A 14,245-nucleotide genomic window follows, 5' to 3' on the forward strand; every position below is an offset into this window, starting at 1 on the left:
TCTAGTGGCATTGTTTTTGTCCAGTGGCAAAATCCAGAAGGGAAAGTAGATCTTGGGAGTCAAGTATGGGGCAGAGTGATGTCCAGGGTCATGTTCATCAATAAGAGATGCAACAGAAGACCGAGAAGGTTAGGGTGAAACCCAGCTGGAGGCAGAGGGCACAGTCTCACATCTGGGGACTGGGAAAGCTTCATAAAGTGGGTGACAACCAAAGAGAGTGAAGGAGAGTATGTCAGGAGGACAGGAAGAGAAAACGTTCCAGGCACAGGTGAGCTTCTGTGGGAAAACCCATGGGTGTCGGAGGAAAGATTAAGACTAGAGGCCTAGAAGGTGAGACTAGCTTCCAGACTGTTAGAGTACATGGGCACTGCCTCAGGTGCTCCATGCATAGAACCTCATCTGGCCTTAGAGCCTCCTCTGAGGGAAGTCACGTGGGTACCATCCCGATTTCCAAATGGGGACCCCAGGCCCGACTGGTGAAGTAACTTGCCGAGACCATGCAGCTGTTAAGTGGTAGAGCCAGATTTGAACCCTGCAGTCTGGTTCCAGAGCCCTTACTTTCATACTATCTCTGTTGTACCGTCAGAACGGGGTCTGGGAGGGGCAGATTGTGTGTGATGGTGAACAAAAAGGGTTTTCTGCGCCCTGTGGAGGCGACGGAGGAAAGGTGAGTGAGAAGAACCAGAATCAGGGCCCAGGAGGGTGTCTGGGAGGCCCAGTCAGTTAACTGTCTGCCTTCAGCTCAGGTCGTGATCTCAGAGTCCTGGGATCAAGCCCCATGTTGGGGTTTCTCGCTCAGCAGGGAGTCTTCTTGTTCCTCTGTCCCTCCCCCCACTGTATGTGTGGGTGCACTCTCAAATAAAATTTTAAAAGAAGGGGGGACGCCTGGATGGCTCGGTAGTTGAGCATTTGCCTTTGGCTCAGGGCGTGATCTGGGTCCCCACATAAGGCTCCCAGTGAGGAACCTGCTTCTCTCTCTGCCTGTGTCTCAACCTCTCTCTGTGTGTTGCTCATGAATAAATACATAAAAATTAAAAGAAAAAAAAAAGAATCTGGGCCAGAGTGCGTAGCAGGGAGTAGAGTGAAGGAAGAGGGTGGAGGGCTTGGAGGAGAGGACAGGGCCACGGAAAGATGGGAGGGCTGAGTGGGCCGAGTGGTCCTGGAGGCAGACCGCAGTGAATCACCAACCAAGGAAGTTTTTCCCCTTTAGTTTCCTATTAGGGCTGCCACTAGTATTCAGAAAAAGGTGCTTGCTGGTGCTAATATGTCCCTTTTTTTTTTAAAGACTTTATTTGGTTATTCATGAGAGACACAGAGAGAGAGAGGCAGAGACACAGGCAGAGGGAGAAGCAGGCTCCCCACGGGGATCCTCCCCATGCGAGGACCCTGGGATCATGCCCTGAGCCCAAGGCAGACGCTCAACCACTGAGCCACCCAGGCGCCCCAGTGCTAATATGTCCTTAACAGCTTTCTGGTACCTGCTTGTCTTACCTAAGTAGACATTGGTTTTGCATTTATCCTCTGAGGCCCCTTGTAATGTGGTGGCCAGCCCATCTCTCTGCCCTCAGCTACTACCTGCCTTCCCCTGTCCCTCCCCCCCGTCCCCCGTCCCCTCACTCACTGAACTGCAGTCACTCCGGCTCCGAGCCGGCCCGCACCCATGCCAGATGGCTCAGGTGGAGTGGACTTGCCGTACCTTCTCCTGGAACGCTCTTCATCTATAAACCACAGGGCTGCCTCCTTCAGGTCTCTGAATGTTGCTTTAGAGGGGTCTCCCCTTTCACCCAGTTTGGAATCACAACCCCTCCCTCCCTTGTCAGGCCCTCCCTGTTTTCTGCATGAACCAAAGGCTTTGTGACTCACTGTATCCTTATCTGTTTGCTTGTTTATTCTCTGTTGTCCCCTTTCCCCTGTCTCCACCTAGATGTCACACTCTGTATTTTTGTTCACATCAGTATCTTTAGCTCCTAGAATAGTGCCTCGCACATCCCAGGTTGTCAGTAAATAGTTTGTGAATGGATGGCTGATGGGTATTTATGATTAAGTGAGCAGCGGTGTCTTTTTTTTTCTCTCACTCTCTTCCTCTTCCAGCCAGAAACCTGTTGAGGTGTGTGGGAATGGAGCTGTGGACATTTGGTGTCCCTGCGCCTTGTCCCAGGCGGCAGTGATAGTTGTGGTGGCAGCTCTGTCCCAGGCTGACTTCCTGCCAGCTGTTCAGGCTATTCCTGGGCTGTGAGCCCCCAGCCCAGGAACTCTCCTCTGGCCGCAGACAGGCAGGCAGCGAGGGAGGGACGTACACTCAACAGCCTGTGGCAACTCATGGGCCGTCTCCTCTTGTTCTCTCTTCCAGGCTCCCGGGAGCAGCACCAGGGCAGGGGAGACAATGGTCTCAGTGACTATGGGTGAGTCTCTGGCCTTCTCTGTGGGGCTCCCTCTCCCCACTACCCTTTCTCAGGTCTGACCTTGGTGAGGGGAAACGAGGTGGGGGAGGAGGGCCTGGTCACTGGCAGGAACAGCTGTACTCTGAGGAACGTGGAGGCGGGGCCATGGCCTGCCTAGGGCCTGTCCACTCTGGATCTTGGCCTCCTGACAGCATAGTCTAGCCCTAAAGAACTTATGATATGAAGTCCAGCAGAGCCTTAGTTTTCTCACCTGTAAAACGGAGATACTAACAGTCCCTACGTCCTGGGATGTCATAAGGATTAAGGAGGTTATTGCATGTCAAACCTTGGGCATAGTTCTTGACAAATATTAGCTGTCAGTATTCTCATAGGCCTCATCACTATATTGTCTTTAAGCTCTGTATTTTGGGATTGCCAAAGCACAGAGGTTATAAGTGGGTAGCTCGTAAGTTTTTTGAGATTTGTACATATAGAGAAGTACATAAAACATCTTTGTGGGTCCTAAGAGCAATTCAAAAGCAAACGTCAGAATACATCTTTTATGATTCCATTTATATAAAGCACAAAAACAGGCAAAACCAATCCATGCTGTCGGAAGGTGGTGGTCACCCTTGAGAAACAGAGAGATGTCACTCCATAGGGAATGTGTTAGGGGAAGGTGGTTTCTGGGATGTTGGAAATGTTTTATTTCTTGATCTGGGTGCCAGTTGCACATGTGTGTTGGTTTATGAAAGCTATCAACTTATGTGTGCTTTTGTACGTGTGCACGTTAGAGTTCAATACAAAGGTTTTTTTAAAAAAAGCAACCCTTCCCCTCCAACCATCCTGATATTGCCAGCTTCCCCAAGGGCCCACCTGTTCACAGATCACAGCCCCCTCCCTCCTCCAGATGGAGGAAACCATTATCTTTGTGATCATTGCTCCTTGCCTTTTAAAATTGTACCACCATTGAGAATATTCCTATGCTGTGGACTTTGGTTTTGTTTTTTTTGTTTTTTTTTTTTAATTTTTTTTAATTTTTATTTATTTATGATAGTCACAGAGAGAGAGAGAGGCAGAGACACAGGCAGAGGGAGAAGCAGGCTCCATGCACCGGGAGCCCGATGTGGGACTCGATCCCAGGTCTCCAGGATCGCACCCTGGGCCAAAGGCAGGAGCCAAACCGCTGCACCACCCAGGGATCCCCATGGACTTTGGTTTTGAACTTAAGTGAACGAAATCATGCCTTGTGTTCTTTTGCAAGTGGCTTCTTTTGCTCCACATAACGGCCGGGAATCCTCCCCGTTGCTGCGAGTAGCTGTAGTTCTTTCCTTTGAGCTGCTGTGTAGTATTTACTGCGTGAGTGACCACCGTTTGTTTATCTGCTTCTGTCAGTGGAGACATTGTTTCTGGGCTGGGGTTGTTACAGACAAGCTGCTGTGAATGTACCAGTGCGTCTCCTGCTGTGGTACGACACACGTTGTTGCCCCTCTTATTATTTCTGGAATGGGGGTGCTTATGACCCATTTACTTGGCAACATATTTTCCTCTTTAGTAGGACATGAAATGATGGCAAGGGCCCGATCTGGGGACATTTGCAGTTCCCCAGCTTTGCTTCTGGCAGCTAGCTGGCCCCAAACTGTGTGGCACCTTTTTCCTCCTTAGTAACAGTTTGATTGAGATATAGATCACATCTTATACAATTCGCCTGTTTAAAGTATACTGTTCAATAGCTTTTGTATTCTGCGTTCAGAGTCCTGTAACCATCAGCAGACCCAATTTCAAAACCTTTTTGTCAATCCCCCTAAAGCCCTCATACCCATTAACTAATAGCCATTCTCTTTTCCCTGCCAGCCCCTAGTAACCACTAATCTACTTTGTCTCTGTAGATCTCTATAGATGTTTACCTGTTCTGGACATTTCATATAAATGGAATCATTAGGGATCCCTGGGTGGCGCAGCAGTTTGGCGCCTGCCTTTGGCTCAGGGCGCGATCCTGGAGACCCGGGATCGAATCCCACGTCGGGCTCCCGATGCATGGAGCCTGCTTCTCCCTCTGCCTGTGTCTCTGCCTCTCTCTCTCTCTCTCTCTCTGTGACTATCATAAATAAATTTAAAAAATTAAAAAAAAAAAATAAATGGAATCATTATGTTTTTTTTTTTTAATTTTTATTCATGAGAGATGCAGAGGGAGAGGCAGAGACACAGGCAGAGGGAGAAGCAGGCTCCCTGTGGGGAGCCTGTTGCGGAACTCAATCCCAGGACCTCAGGATCACGCCCTGAGCCAAAGGCAGATGCTCAGCCCCTGAGCCACCCAGGCATCCCTGGTTCTTTTGGATAGACGAAGTTGCTTGCTATTGAGTAATAGGACCCAGAGCCCCATGCCTGGGCAGGTCAATAGTGCCTGAGTAAGGCAGAAAAAGGCCCCCCTGTCCTCTGGGCTGGTGGAAGAAGTCCTGAGGGCATGAGCTCCTCACCTGCCTCAGTCCTGGGGAGATGGGCCTGTTGGCAGAAGGATGGCCCCTGGGCCTGCGCCTGAGTCCTGAAGTCACCTAGACCAGAGTCTCTTCTCCCACTCTGAGCCTCAGTTGTCTTATAAGCAAAATGGGCACGGCAGTAACAAATTTCTTGTTTTGATTGTTGGGTGTAGCGTTATATACAACGAGAAAGAAAAAAGTTTTGCTCGTTAAACCACAGCATATCATTGATTGTGACATGGCTCTTAGTTTCAGAGATGCTAAAATGTGAAAAAAAAAAGTTCTTGGAATTAGTGATCTTACCTAACACCCATTGGCCAGACCAGGTTCAGTTTAAAGGTCACACCCAAGAGGCCAACAGAGACGTTTATAAACAATAAAAGCTTTGTGGATGGGTGTCTCCATGGTCTTGGCCTTGGCTTTGGTAGTGGAGGCAGAATAATAATAAGAATAGCAGCCGCTTCTATGAGTGGAGTGGAGGTTGTCGCCAGGACCAGGTGTCACTCAAAGTCCTTTATCTCTTACTGAATCTGCACAGTGATCCAGGGATATGGGCATTATCACTAGAATGTGAGCTCGATGAGGGAAGGGACATTGTCTTGTGTCTGCTATCCCTTTTGCCTAGCAAGAGACTTAGCCTGTGCCAAATACTCGGTAAATACTTACCGAGTGTATTATCCTAAGTTTACAGATGAGGAGACTGAGACACCAAGAGTTAACTTCCCATAATCCCTTAGCCAGGAAGTGGCAGAGTCAGAATTTGAACCCAAGCACCAAAGCCTATGGGGTTTGCTGCTGCTGTGGTGAGGAGAGGGCTTGTTGATGCTCACAGGCTGGCTCTGTGTCCCTTCTTTCCGTTCACCTGCGGATCCTGTCACCCTCGGGAGCTGGGCCTGCTGATCAGGACCAGGCTGGAGAACCCAGAATCCTGGCTCCCTGAAATTGGGCATTGGCCAAGTGTGGGGATGATCATAGTGGCTCATGGCCCAGGGCAGGGCAGAGCTGTAAGAAGGGCTGTACAGAAGCACATGAGCTTGGGAACTCTGCTTCGTGTTAGCAGTGTGGCCTGAGGCCAGTTGCCCAACCTCCCCCTGCCTCAGTCTCATTGGCAGAGTGAGGGAGTCGTAGTGCTGCCTCACTCCTCACAGGGTTGTGGGCGGGCTTGGGTCCACTGTAAGTGTAGAGCGCTCAGCCGGGGCCTGGCATGCCAAGAGCATTTAATTTGTGGGAGCCATTGCTGTTAATGGTTTTGTGGCTGCTCTTCTCTGGAGAGAATAATGGGAATAATGAGCCTTGTCTACCCCCCAGCCACTTCCGAGTGGATCCAGTTCTTTAAGGAAGCCGGCATTCCTCCGGGACCTGCTGTCAATTACGCCGTGATGTTCGTGGATAATAGGTAAGGGGGCCGAGGGGACAGAGCTGGCCTTGGAGAGAGGAGGGGAGAGTTGGGAGAGGTGAGGGGAGAAGAGAGCTGGCTGGCCCATCTATCATAGCCCACTTGTGGTCTCACAGCTGACCCTCCCCTGCAGGATCCAGAAGAGCATGCTGCTGGATCTCAACAAAGAGATCATGAATGAGCTGGGTGTGACTGTGGTGGGGGACATCATTGCCATCCTCAAACATGCCAAGGTGGTGCACCGCCAGGTGGGTGCTCTGCCCAACCCCTTGGTCCCTGGGTTTCGGGTGCAGTGGAAGGGCAGTAGCAGAGCCAGCAGGAGGCTTAGAAGCAAAGGTGGGCAGACCTGAGTTCCAAGGCTGGTTGTACCATTTGCTGTGTGACATTGGACATGTTGCCCAACCTCTCTGAGCCTTAGAATAGGCTCAGAATGCAGATAGGTAGACCTATCTTGTGAGGTGGTTGTATTAAGTTAAATAAAGCTCCAGTACAGTGTAAATAGTGGGGCCTCAGTAAAGGCTCTCTATTGTCATTACTAGTTCTCATCTTCCTCCTGATGATTGTCATTAGCAGGACTCTTCTCTGTCCCCAGAACAGGAGCTCACCCTGTGGGACTCTATTGGTCACTTGGCCAACAACATGGTCATTTCATTCTTGGCCCCTCCACTTATGGTGACCTTAGACTAGTGATCTTGACCTCCCCGAATCTCTCTGAAACAGGCTTTTCACATTCCATCGCTGTGTAGGATAGCTATGGTCACCTACCAGATAGTGTATGCAGCACCGAGCACCAGACCTGGGATGAAGAACTCATTGAATTTTGATAGCTGCCACTTACCAGGTGCTTACCATAGCCTACCAGGCTCTGTCTCCATTCTTTATACACTTTTTTAAAGATTTTATTTATTTATTTATGAGAGACACAGAGAGGCAGAGACACAGGAAGAGTTGGAGAAGCAAACTCCCTGCAAAGAGCCTGATGTGGAACTCGATCCCGGACTCTGGGATCATGCCCTGAGCTGAAGGCAGACACTCGACCGCTGAGCCACTCACGCGTCCCCCTTTATACATTTTAAACTCATTTATTGCCCACTCCACTTAACTGAGAAGGAAGCTTGCCTCAGAGCTGTGCTGTCAGACTCTTCATGTTACTAAATGCTGGCTGCTTCCCCCACCCTGGGACCAGCCTTCATGTCTGTCATCCAGCCAGGACCCCACAGTGAGGGCTCTCCCAAGCCAGGGGCATTCCCTGAGTTATCACAAATAAGGTCACTGAGCAAAGCTTTTTTTTCCCTTTAAACTTTTAAATTTGGGAACAATTTTAGGTTTACAGGAAAGTTCCACCAACAGTACGGAAAGTTTCTGTATCTCCTTCACCTAGTTTCCCCTAATGTTAGCATCATACGTAGTCATGATACATTTGTCAAAACTAAGAAATGAACATTAGCACAGTACCACTACCTAAACTACAGACCACTTGGATTTTATCAGTGTTTCCTCTGATGTCGTCTCTTTGTTCCATGATACCACAGTGCATTTATTTATGTCTCCTTAGACTTCCTTGCTCTCTGTTAATTTGTGACAGTTCCATAGTCCTCTCACATGCTTGATGACCTTGACAGTTTTGAAGCGTACTGGTCAGGTGTTTTGTAGAATGTCTCCCAGTTTGTGTTTGATGCTTACTCATAGTTAGGAGTTAAATGTTCTGAAATCTCTTCTCTAGTAGCTCAGGCTCTGATCCCCTCAGTGTTACTCAGATTTCTATTCCTCTGCTTCGTGCCCTTGTCCCTGTGGTAATCCAGACACCTGTTTGGGTTTTTTTTTTTTTTTTTTTCTTTTTAATAGGACATGTGCAAAGCTGCCACTGAGTCAGTGCCCTGCAGCCCCAGCCCCCTCCCAGGCGAGATTCGCCGAGGTGCCTCTAGTGGTGAGTCCCACCTACCCCGGATTCCTTCCCTTTATTCACATGGTTTAGCTGTGAAGGGGACACTTCTGGAGTCTGCAGAGGTGAAACCAAGCCATCTGAGGTTCTCTCAGGGAAAAATAGCCTGGGTAGTGGGTGGCTGTATGTGCAGTCGATTTTCATTGGTGGCAGTTCTGTTCTGTAAAGTCACTTCAAACACTGAATTAGCAAATACTGAGTCACTGCTTCGGGAGGAAATACAAGGTTAGGTTCCTGCGGGCCTCTGATTACAACGTTTTTGTCAACTGATCAATGCAGTCCTTATATGTTTCTGCTTAGACATTTTATTTGCTATATATTGTGGACGGGTTAACACTGAGCTCACGACCAGCAAGCACTATCACTCATGCCTGGACGAAGCGAATCTAACACATATATTTTCTTCATCAGGCACATCATTTGAGAATACCAGAAAGCACTTTGTCACTATGCTTGGGGGCCATTTTAAACAGCAAAATCACTAGCAAAAAGCACAAAAATGTAAACTAGACTGAAATGAAATGACATGAAATAGACTGCCAGAAGGCTACTTGCTTACCGTGTGTGAAGTGAAACAAGAAAGCAGAGCGTCACCTTGTTTGACTTCAGTGAGGGAATGCGTTGGGTGATAGGTTTTTCACTGTTCAGTGTATGGCTGTGAATGACCACAAAAGCACCACAGGTATTGGTTTGGAGTTACAAATCAATTTTATTTATTTATTTAAAAAATTTTTAAAGGTTTATTTTTTATTTATTTCTGATATACATAGAGAGAGAGAGAGGCAGAGACATAGGCAGAGGGAGAAGCAGGCTCCATGCAGGGAGCCGACATGGGACTCGACCCCGGGACTCCAGGATCGCACCCCGGGCCAAAGGCAGGCACGAAACCGCTGAGCCATCCAGGGATCCCCTACAAATCAATTTTAGTGAATAGGTGAATTTGTAAATAGGGAATCCGTGAATGATGTGAATAGACTGTATTTATACATTTAGTTTTTTTCAGCAGTGTGATACCTTTTTTAAGAAAAATAAACTTAAAAAAATTAATGTGCATATTAACCTTTGCTGCTTAACAAGCCCCAAAACTGGTTTAAAGCACAGACTTATTTCTTATGATTTTATGACATGGCTGGTCAGTTCTGCTCCAGGCCAGCTCATTTGATCACAGTGGTTACCTAGCAGCTTAGTTGAGGTTGGGTGATCTAGCATAGTCTCACATCTGATGGTTGGCTTGCTGTCATCTGTAACTGGGCCACATGTTGCCCGTTTTCCAGCAGGTGAGCCTGGGCTTGTCCATACAATGCTGATTGCAGGGTTCCCCAGAGCAGCACTAGAGGGCAGGCCCCAGTGTGCAAAGCTTGTATAATACTTGCTCTTACCCCATTGGCCAAAGCCAGTCACATGGCTAGGCCCAGTGTGGGTGTGGGCAGTGCCCACCCAAGACATGGACAAAGGGAGGCTGAATAAATTGGAGTTCTTTTCTGCAACAGTCTGCTTGAACTTATGCACGGGAAAGCATTCTGATCATGAAGGTACAGCCGAATCACTTTCCACAGGTGCAGTAGCCATGTGGTCAGCAGCATCCAAATACAGGAACAGAAGCCTGACCAGTGTCATTACCCCTTCTCCAGGGCACCCATTACTCTGATCTGTAACAGCAGGGATGATCTATTTTTGTTAGTCTTTTTGCTAGTCTGTCAAGTGTACATAAGTGAAGTCAGGTAGTATGTATTTTTTTTAAGATTTTATTTATTTATGATAGACATTGAGAGAGAGAGAGAGAGACAGAGAGAAGCACAGACACAGGCAGAGGGAGAAGCAGGCTCCACGCAGGGAGCCTGACGTGGGATTCGATCCTGGATCTCCAGGATCATGCTCTGGGCTGAAGGTGGCGCTAAACCACTGAGCTACCTGGGCTGTCCCATTTAAAACAAATTAAAAAAAAGTAAACTAAAAAATACTAGTGGAGAAAATAGGCAATTAGGAGGAATAGGGGAAACAAGCAAAGAGGGAAAGGCAGTGGGGAAGAATGTTCTAGAACAGCATTCTTGGTACATTCACCTGTATTCACTTTATAATATACACTTTTGAGCATGCATGTCTATATGTGTGTGTGTCTGACATCTGACTGCAGCTTAGATTCATTGGGGCAAAGACAAAGTTGTTTTTCTTCCATCCAAATAGCGCTTGCCTGTCGTAATTAAACATCACATCCCTTATCCCTTTCAAGTAAGACATTTCCTTCAGGATACTCTGCAAGAGGCAGGGCCTCTCAACCGCTTACCTTTTTTTTTTTTAATTTTTTTTTTAATTTTTTTATTTATTTATGATAGTCACAGAGAGAGAGAGAGAGAGAGAGAGAGGCAGAGACACAGGCAGAGGGAGAAGCAGGCTCCATGCACCAGGAGCCCGATGTGGGATTCGATCCCGGATCTCCAGGATCGCGCCCTGGGCCAAAGGCAGGCGCCAAACCGCTGCGCCACCCAGGGATCCCAACCGCTTACTTTTTATAGCAGAGCATCTCAATCATCCCAGGACAGCTTGCCAGAAGGCCACCCCATCTGGCTTCAGAGCTGTCTATAGAAAAGTCTTGGGAAAATTGTAGAAGGGTATATAACGGTCATTACCAGGGGAGTAAACAGGGCTGAAAACTGACCTGTTTTTCTTGGTGGAGTGAGGGAAGAGTCAATCCCTGGACTTCTGAGTGCCAGGAAGGTTCCAGTTCTTAACCAGGGTAGTGGGTATAAGGGAATTCACTTTTTGTTAAGTGGTCTGTGCGGGTTTGATGTGTTTTTCTGTATATTATAGTTATAATTTAAAAAACCAACCAAGCAATATATAATTATAACACTGCATTGAGGGTTATTATGGGGGACTTAGGTTTTGAGAAAGAGCACATAGCAGAAAAAGGGAAGACTTTTGGGAGTAGGTAGGATGGAATGCCAAAATTTGAAAGCCATTGGTGGTAGGGGTGGGGATCTCTAGGACTGGGGAATAAGCAGGGGCAGCATGAAACTCTTTCCAACAAGCTTTTGAAACTTGGGCCCTAAACCAGCTCTACTGCACTAGAGACAAGACCCGTGTCCTTCCCACTCTGGGGTTGGCCCTCTAGTCTGTGTGCTGTAGCTCCCACCTGGTATCCTGGGATCTCTCCTTCTACTCTGCAGAACACAGGGGCTGCCAGAGACTACCCCCACTCCCATCCCTCATCCCCAGACGGATGTCACTGTTTGTCTTCCCGTAGCCCAACTGAGAATAGACTCACTGTATCTGAGGGCCTGTCTGAGGGACCCCCCTCCCAGAGTCCCTATTTCCTCATGTATAAAATTGCAGTAGATCCCATTCTGGTAGGGATGTTGGGATTTTCTGTGATAGTATTCATTTTTTCCAGTAGATGTTTTTGAGGACCTGTGAAGCACCAGAAACTGTTGCAGGAACTGGGGATACAGAAATAAACAGGCATCGTCTCTTCGTGGGAGAGTTCACCAATAGACAAATCCGTGTAATTTGATGTCAAGCAGTAATTAGGGTTATGAGGCAAAAGCAAGCCAAGCATAGGGTCAGTTTGGTAGAGCTTGGTGGAATGATATGGGAAGCTTTCTCTGAGGAGGTGCCATCTGAGAGGAGACCTAGTAAAGAGCTAGAGCAAGGCGGTTCGTACTCGGGGAACTGTATGCCAGGTAGAGGGAACAGCATGTGCTATGAAGAGGTGCATGCTTGCTGGGTGAGGTGTGATAGGAACCAGTCCTTGGTCTAGGACCTCAGGAAAGGCCCCCAAGCAGCAAGAGGTGGGCTAGCTCCTTGTTAGACTGGCCCACCCCCAAGCATCCCCATCATGTCAGTACAGTCACAGAGTGACTCCAGCTGTCCTTTCCCCATTCAGTCCCAAAGCTTGCCTTCTTTGTCCTGGCCTCCATCCCAGGGCCCCTGGCACAACTGGACTCCCCCCTTTTCTCCCCACAGCTGCCTCTCGAATGATCGCCAACAGCCTAAACCGTGATTCCCCACCTGGCACTCCCCCCAGGCGACCAGACACCAGCACCTCCAAGATCTCGGTCACTGTGTCCAACAAGATGGCAGCGAAGAGTGCCAAGGCTGCTGGTGAGGGGACTTGGGCAGATGGTGGGAGGGGCTGGAGTGGGTGTGGGTCAGCAGATGGTATTTGGAGGTCAGGCTCCCGTTGCATGGTACTTTGAAGACCACAGGTTGTCCAGAGCATCTGGACTTGGCCAAGCCCCTGCACCTCCGTAGGCCTTGCTTTCCCAGTCTGTAGAATGGGCAGAGTGCAGATGCAGTGAGGCTCTCAGTGGTTGGTTCAGTCTTTTTAGGTTTTTTGTTTATTTTTTCATTGTGGAAGGAACACTTTTTTTTTTTTTTTTAAGATTTTATTCACCCGTTTGATAGAGTACACAAGCAGGGGGAGGGACAGAGGTAGAGGGAGAAGCAGGCTCCCTGCTCAGCAATATGGGGTTCAATTCCAGGATCCTGGGATCATGACTTGAGCTGAAGGCAGACACCCAACCAACTGAGCCACCCAGGTGCCCCATGTGGGAGGAACACCTGATGTGACATTACTCTTTTCTTTTCTTTTCTTTTCTTTTCTTTTCTTTTCTTTTCTTTTCTTTCTTTTCTTTTCTTTTCTTTTCTTTTCTTTCTTTTCTTTCTTTTCTTTCTTTTCCTTTTTTTTTTTTAAGATTATATTTATTCATGAGAGACACAGAGAGAGAGGCAGAGACATAGGCAGGGGGAGAAGCAGGCTCCATGCAGGAAGCCCTATGTGGGACCGATCCTGGGACCCCAGGATCACGCCCTGAGCCAAAGACAGATGCTCAACCGCTGAGCCACCCAGGCGTCCCCACATTACCCTTTTCATAAAGTCTCAAGTGTACAGTACGGTGCTGTGGACTACAGGTGGCTCAGTCTCTTTTCACAGATGTTCACCAAGGCCTGCACTGGTGCCAGGCCTTGTGCTTGATGCAGGGGTCAGAGGTCAAGAAGCTACCACTTCCTCTCAGCAACCAGGAGGATCCTCTCACTTTGGGCTAGAACTCTCCAGGGCTTCCCATTGTCCCAGTGATGAAGTCCTCTTCCCACAAGGCCTTATAGGCTTTGCATGTTGTGAATCCATCTCCTGTGTCTCTTCTGCTGGCTCCCTCTGTCGGGTCCCTTCCAGGCTCCTTCCTGTTGTGGGCCTTTGCCCTCATGTTCCCTTCCCCCAGCACACTCTTCCTCTACATACTTTTCCACGCTTGACCTCTGTTCCTCTTCCAGATCTCAGCTTGAAAGCTGGGAATAGGACTTCAGCCTTCGAGCTTCTAAGCTCTCCTTCTGTCTGCTCCACTGTCGTGACTTTGTTGGACCCACCCCCACAGCAAAGATCTTGACACAAGTGGAAACTGAGGCCAGGGAGCGGACTTGGTTATTCTGATGCCCAGCCCCATCACTCCCTCCTTGTCCAGCTCTACCGCATGTACTCCTTTTTCCGTGTGTGTTTAGAAGTGCCTCATCTCCATCACTGGACTTTTTGATTTGTGTGTCATGAGCAAGAAAATTAAAATTAATTTCTAAAGAATTGAAAAGACGATGGGCCTGGGAGTGACCAGCTCAAATGTGTTGAAGGGATTCTTCCTCTTTTTTTTTAATCTAATTGAGGTAGGGCACCTGGGTGGCTCAGTCAGTTAAGCGTCTGCCTCTGGTTCAAGTCATGATCCCAGAGTCTTGGGATTGAGCCTCATGTCTGGCTCTCTACTCAGCGGGGAGCCTGCTTCTCCCTTTCCCTTTGCCTGCCACTCTGCCTGCTTGTGCTCTCTCTGTCTCTTTCTCTCTCTCTTTGTCAAATAAAATCTTAAAAAAAAAGCAAATCTAATTGAGGTATAATTTACTTATGTACAATGCACAAATTGTAAGTATACAGCTTGATTAATTTATTTTTTAAAACTTTTAAAAATGATTTTATTTATTTGAGAGAGTGAGAGAGAGCATGAGAGGGGAGAGGGTCAGAGGGAGAAGCAGACTCCTCACTGAGCAGGGAGCCTGATGCAGGGGCTCA

General features: G+C 48.2%; 1 protein-coding gene across 5 annotated transcripts in view; it reads left to right on the forward strand.

The window, feature by feature from the left end:
* Positions 1-14,245, forward strand: part of C1H19orf47 (chromosome 1 C19orf47 homolog) — a 27,776-nt gene continuing 13,531 nt past the window's right edge. For 2 of the 5 annotated variants that reach the window (XM_025424989.3, XM_049095208.1), the window contains exons 1-6: positions 14-268; positions 2,351-2,402; positions 6,167-6,254; positions 6,388-6,502; positions 8,100-8,181; positions 12,160-12,297. In XM_025424989.3, coding sequence (XP_025280774.3) covers positions 230-268; positions 2,351-2,402; positions 6,167-6,254; positions 6,388-6,502; positions 8,100-8,181; positions 12,160-12,297 — 514 coding nt within the window. In that variant the 5' untranslated portion in view covers positions 14-229. Of the gene's footprint in view, positions 269-2,350; positions 2,403-6,166; positions 6,255-6,387; positions 6,503-8,099; positions 8,182-12,159; positions 12,298-14,245 lie in introns of all 5 variants that reach the window. The other 3 variants (XM_049095211.1, XM_049095214.1, XM_049095207.1) reach the window with 3 other exon arrangements.

Source organism: Canis lupus, chromosome 1, assembly GCF_003254725.2.
Source record: "Canis lupus dingo isolate Sandy chromosome 1, ASM325472v2, whole genome shotgun sequence".
Taxonomy (NCBI): Eukaryota; Metazoa; Chordata; class Mammalia; order Carnivora; family Canidae; genus Canis; species Canis lupus.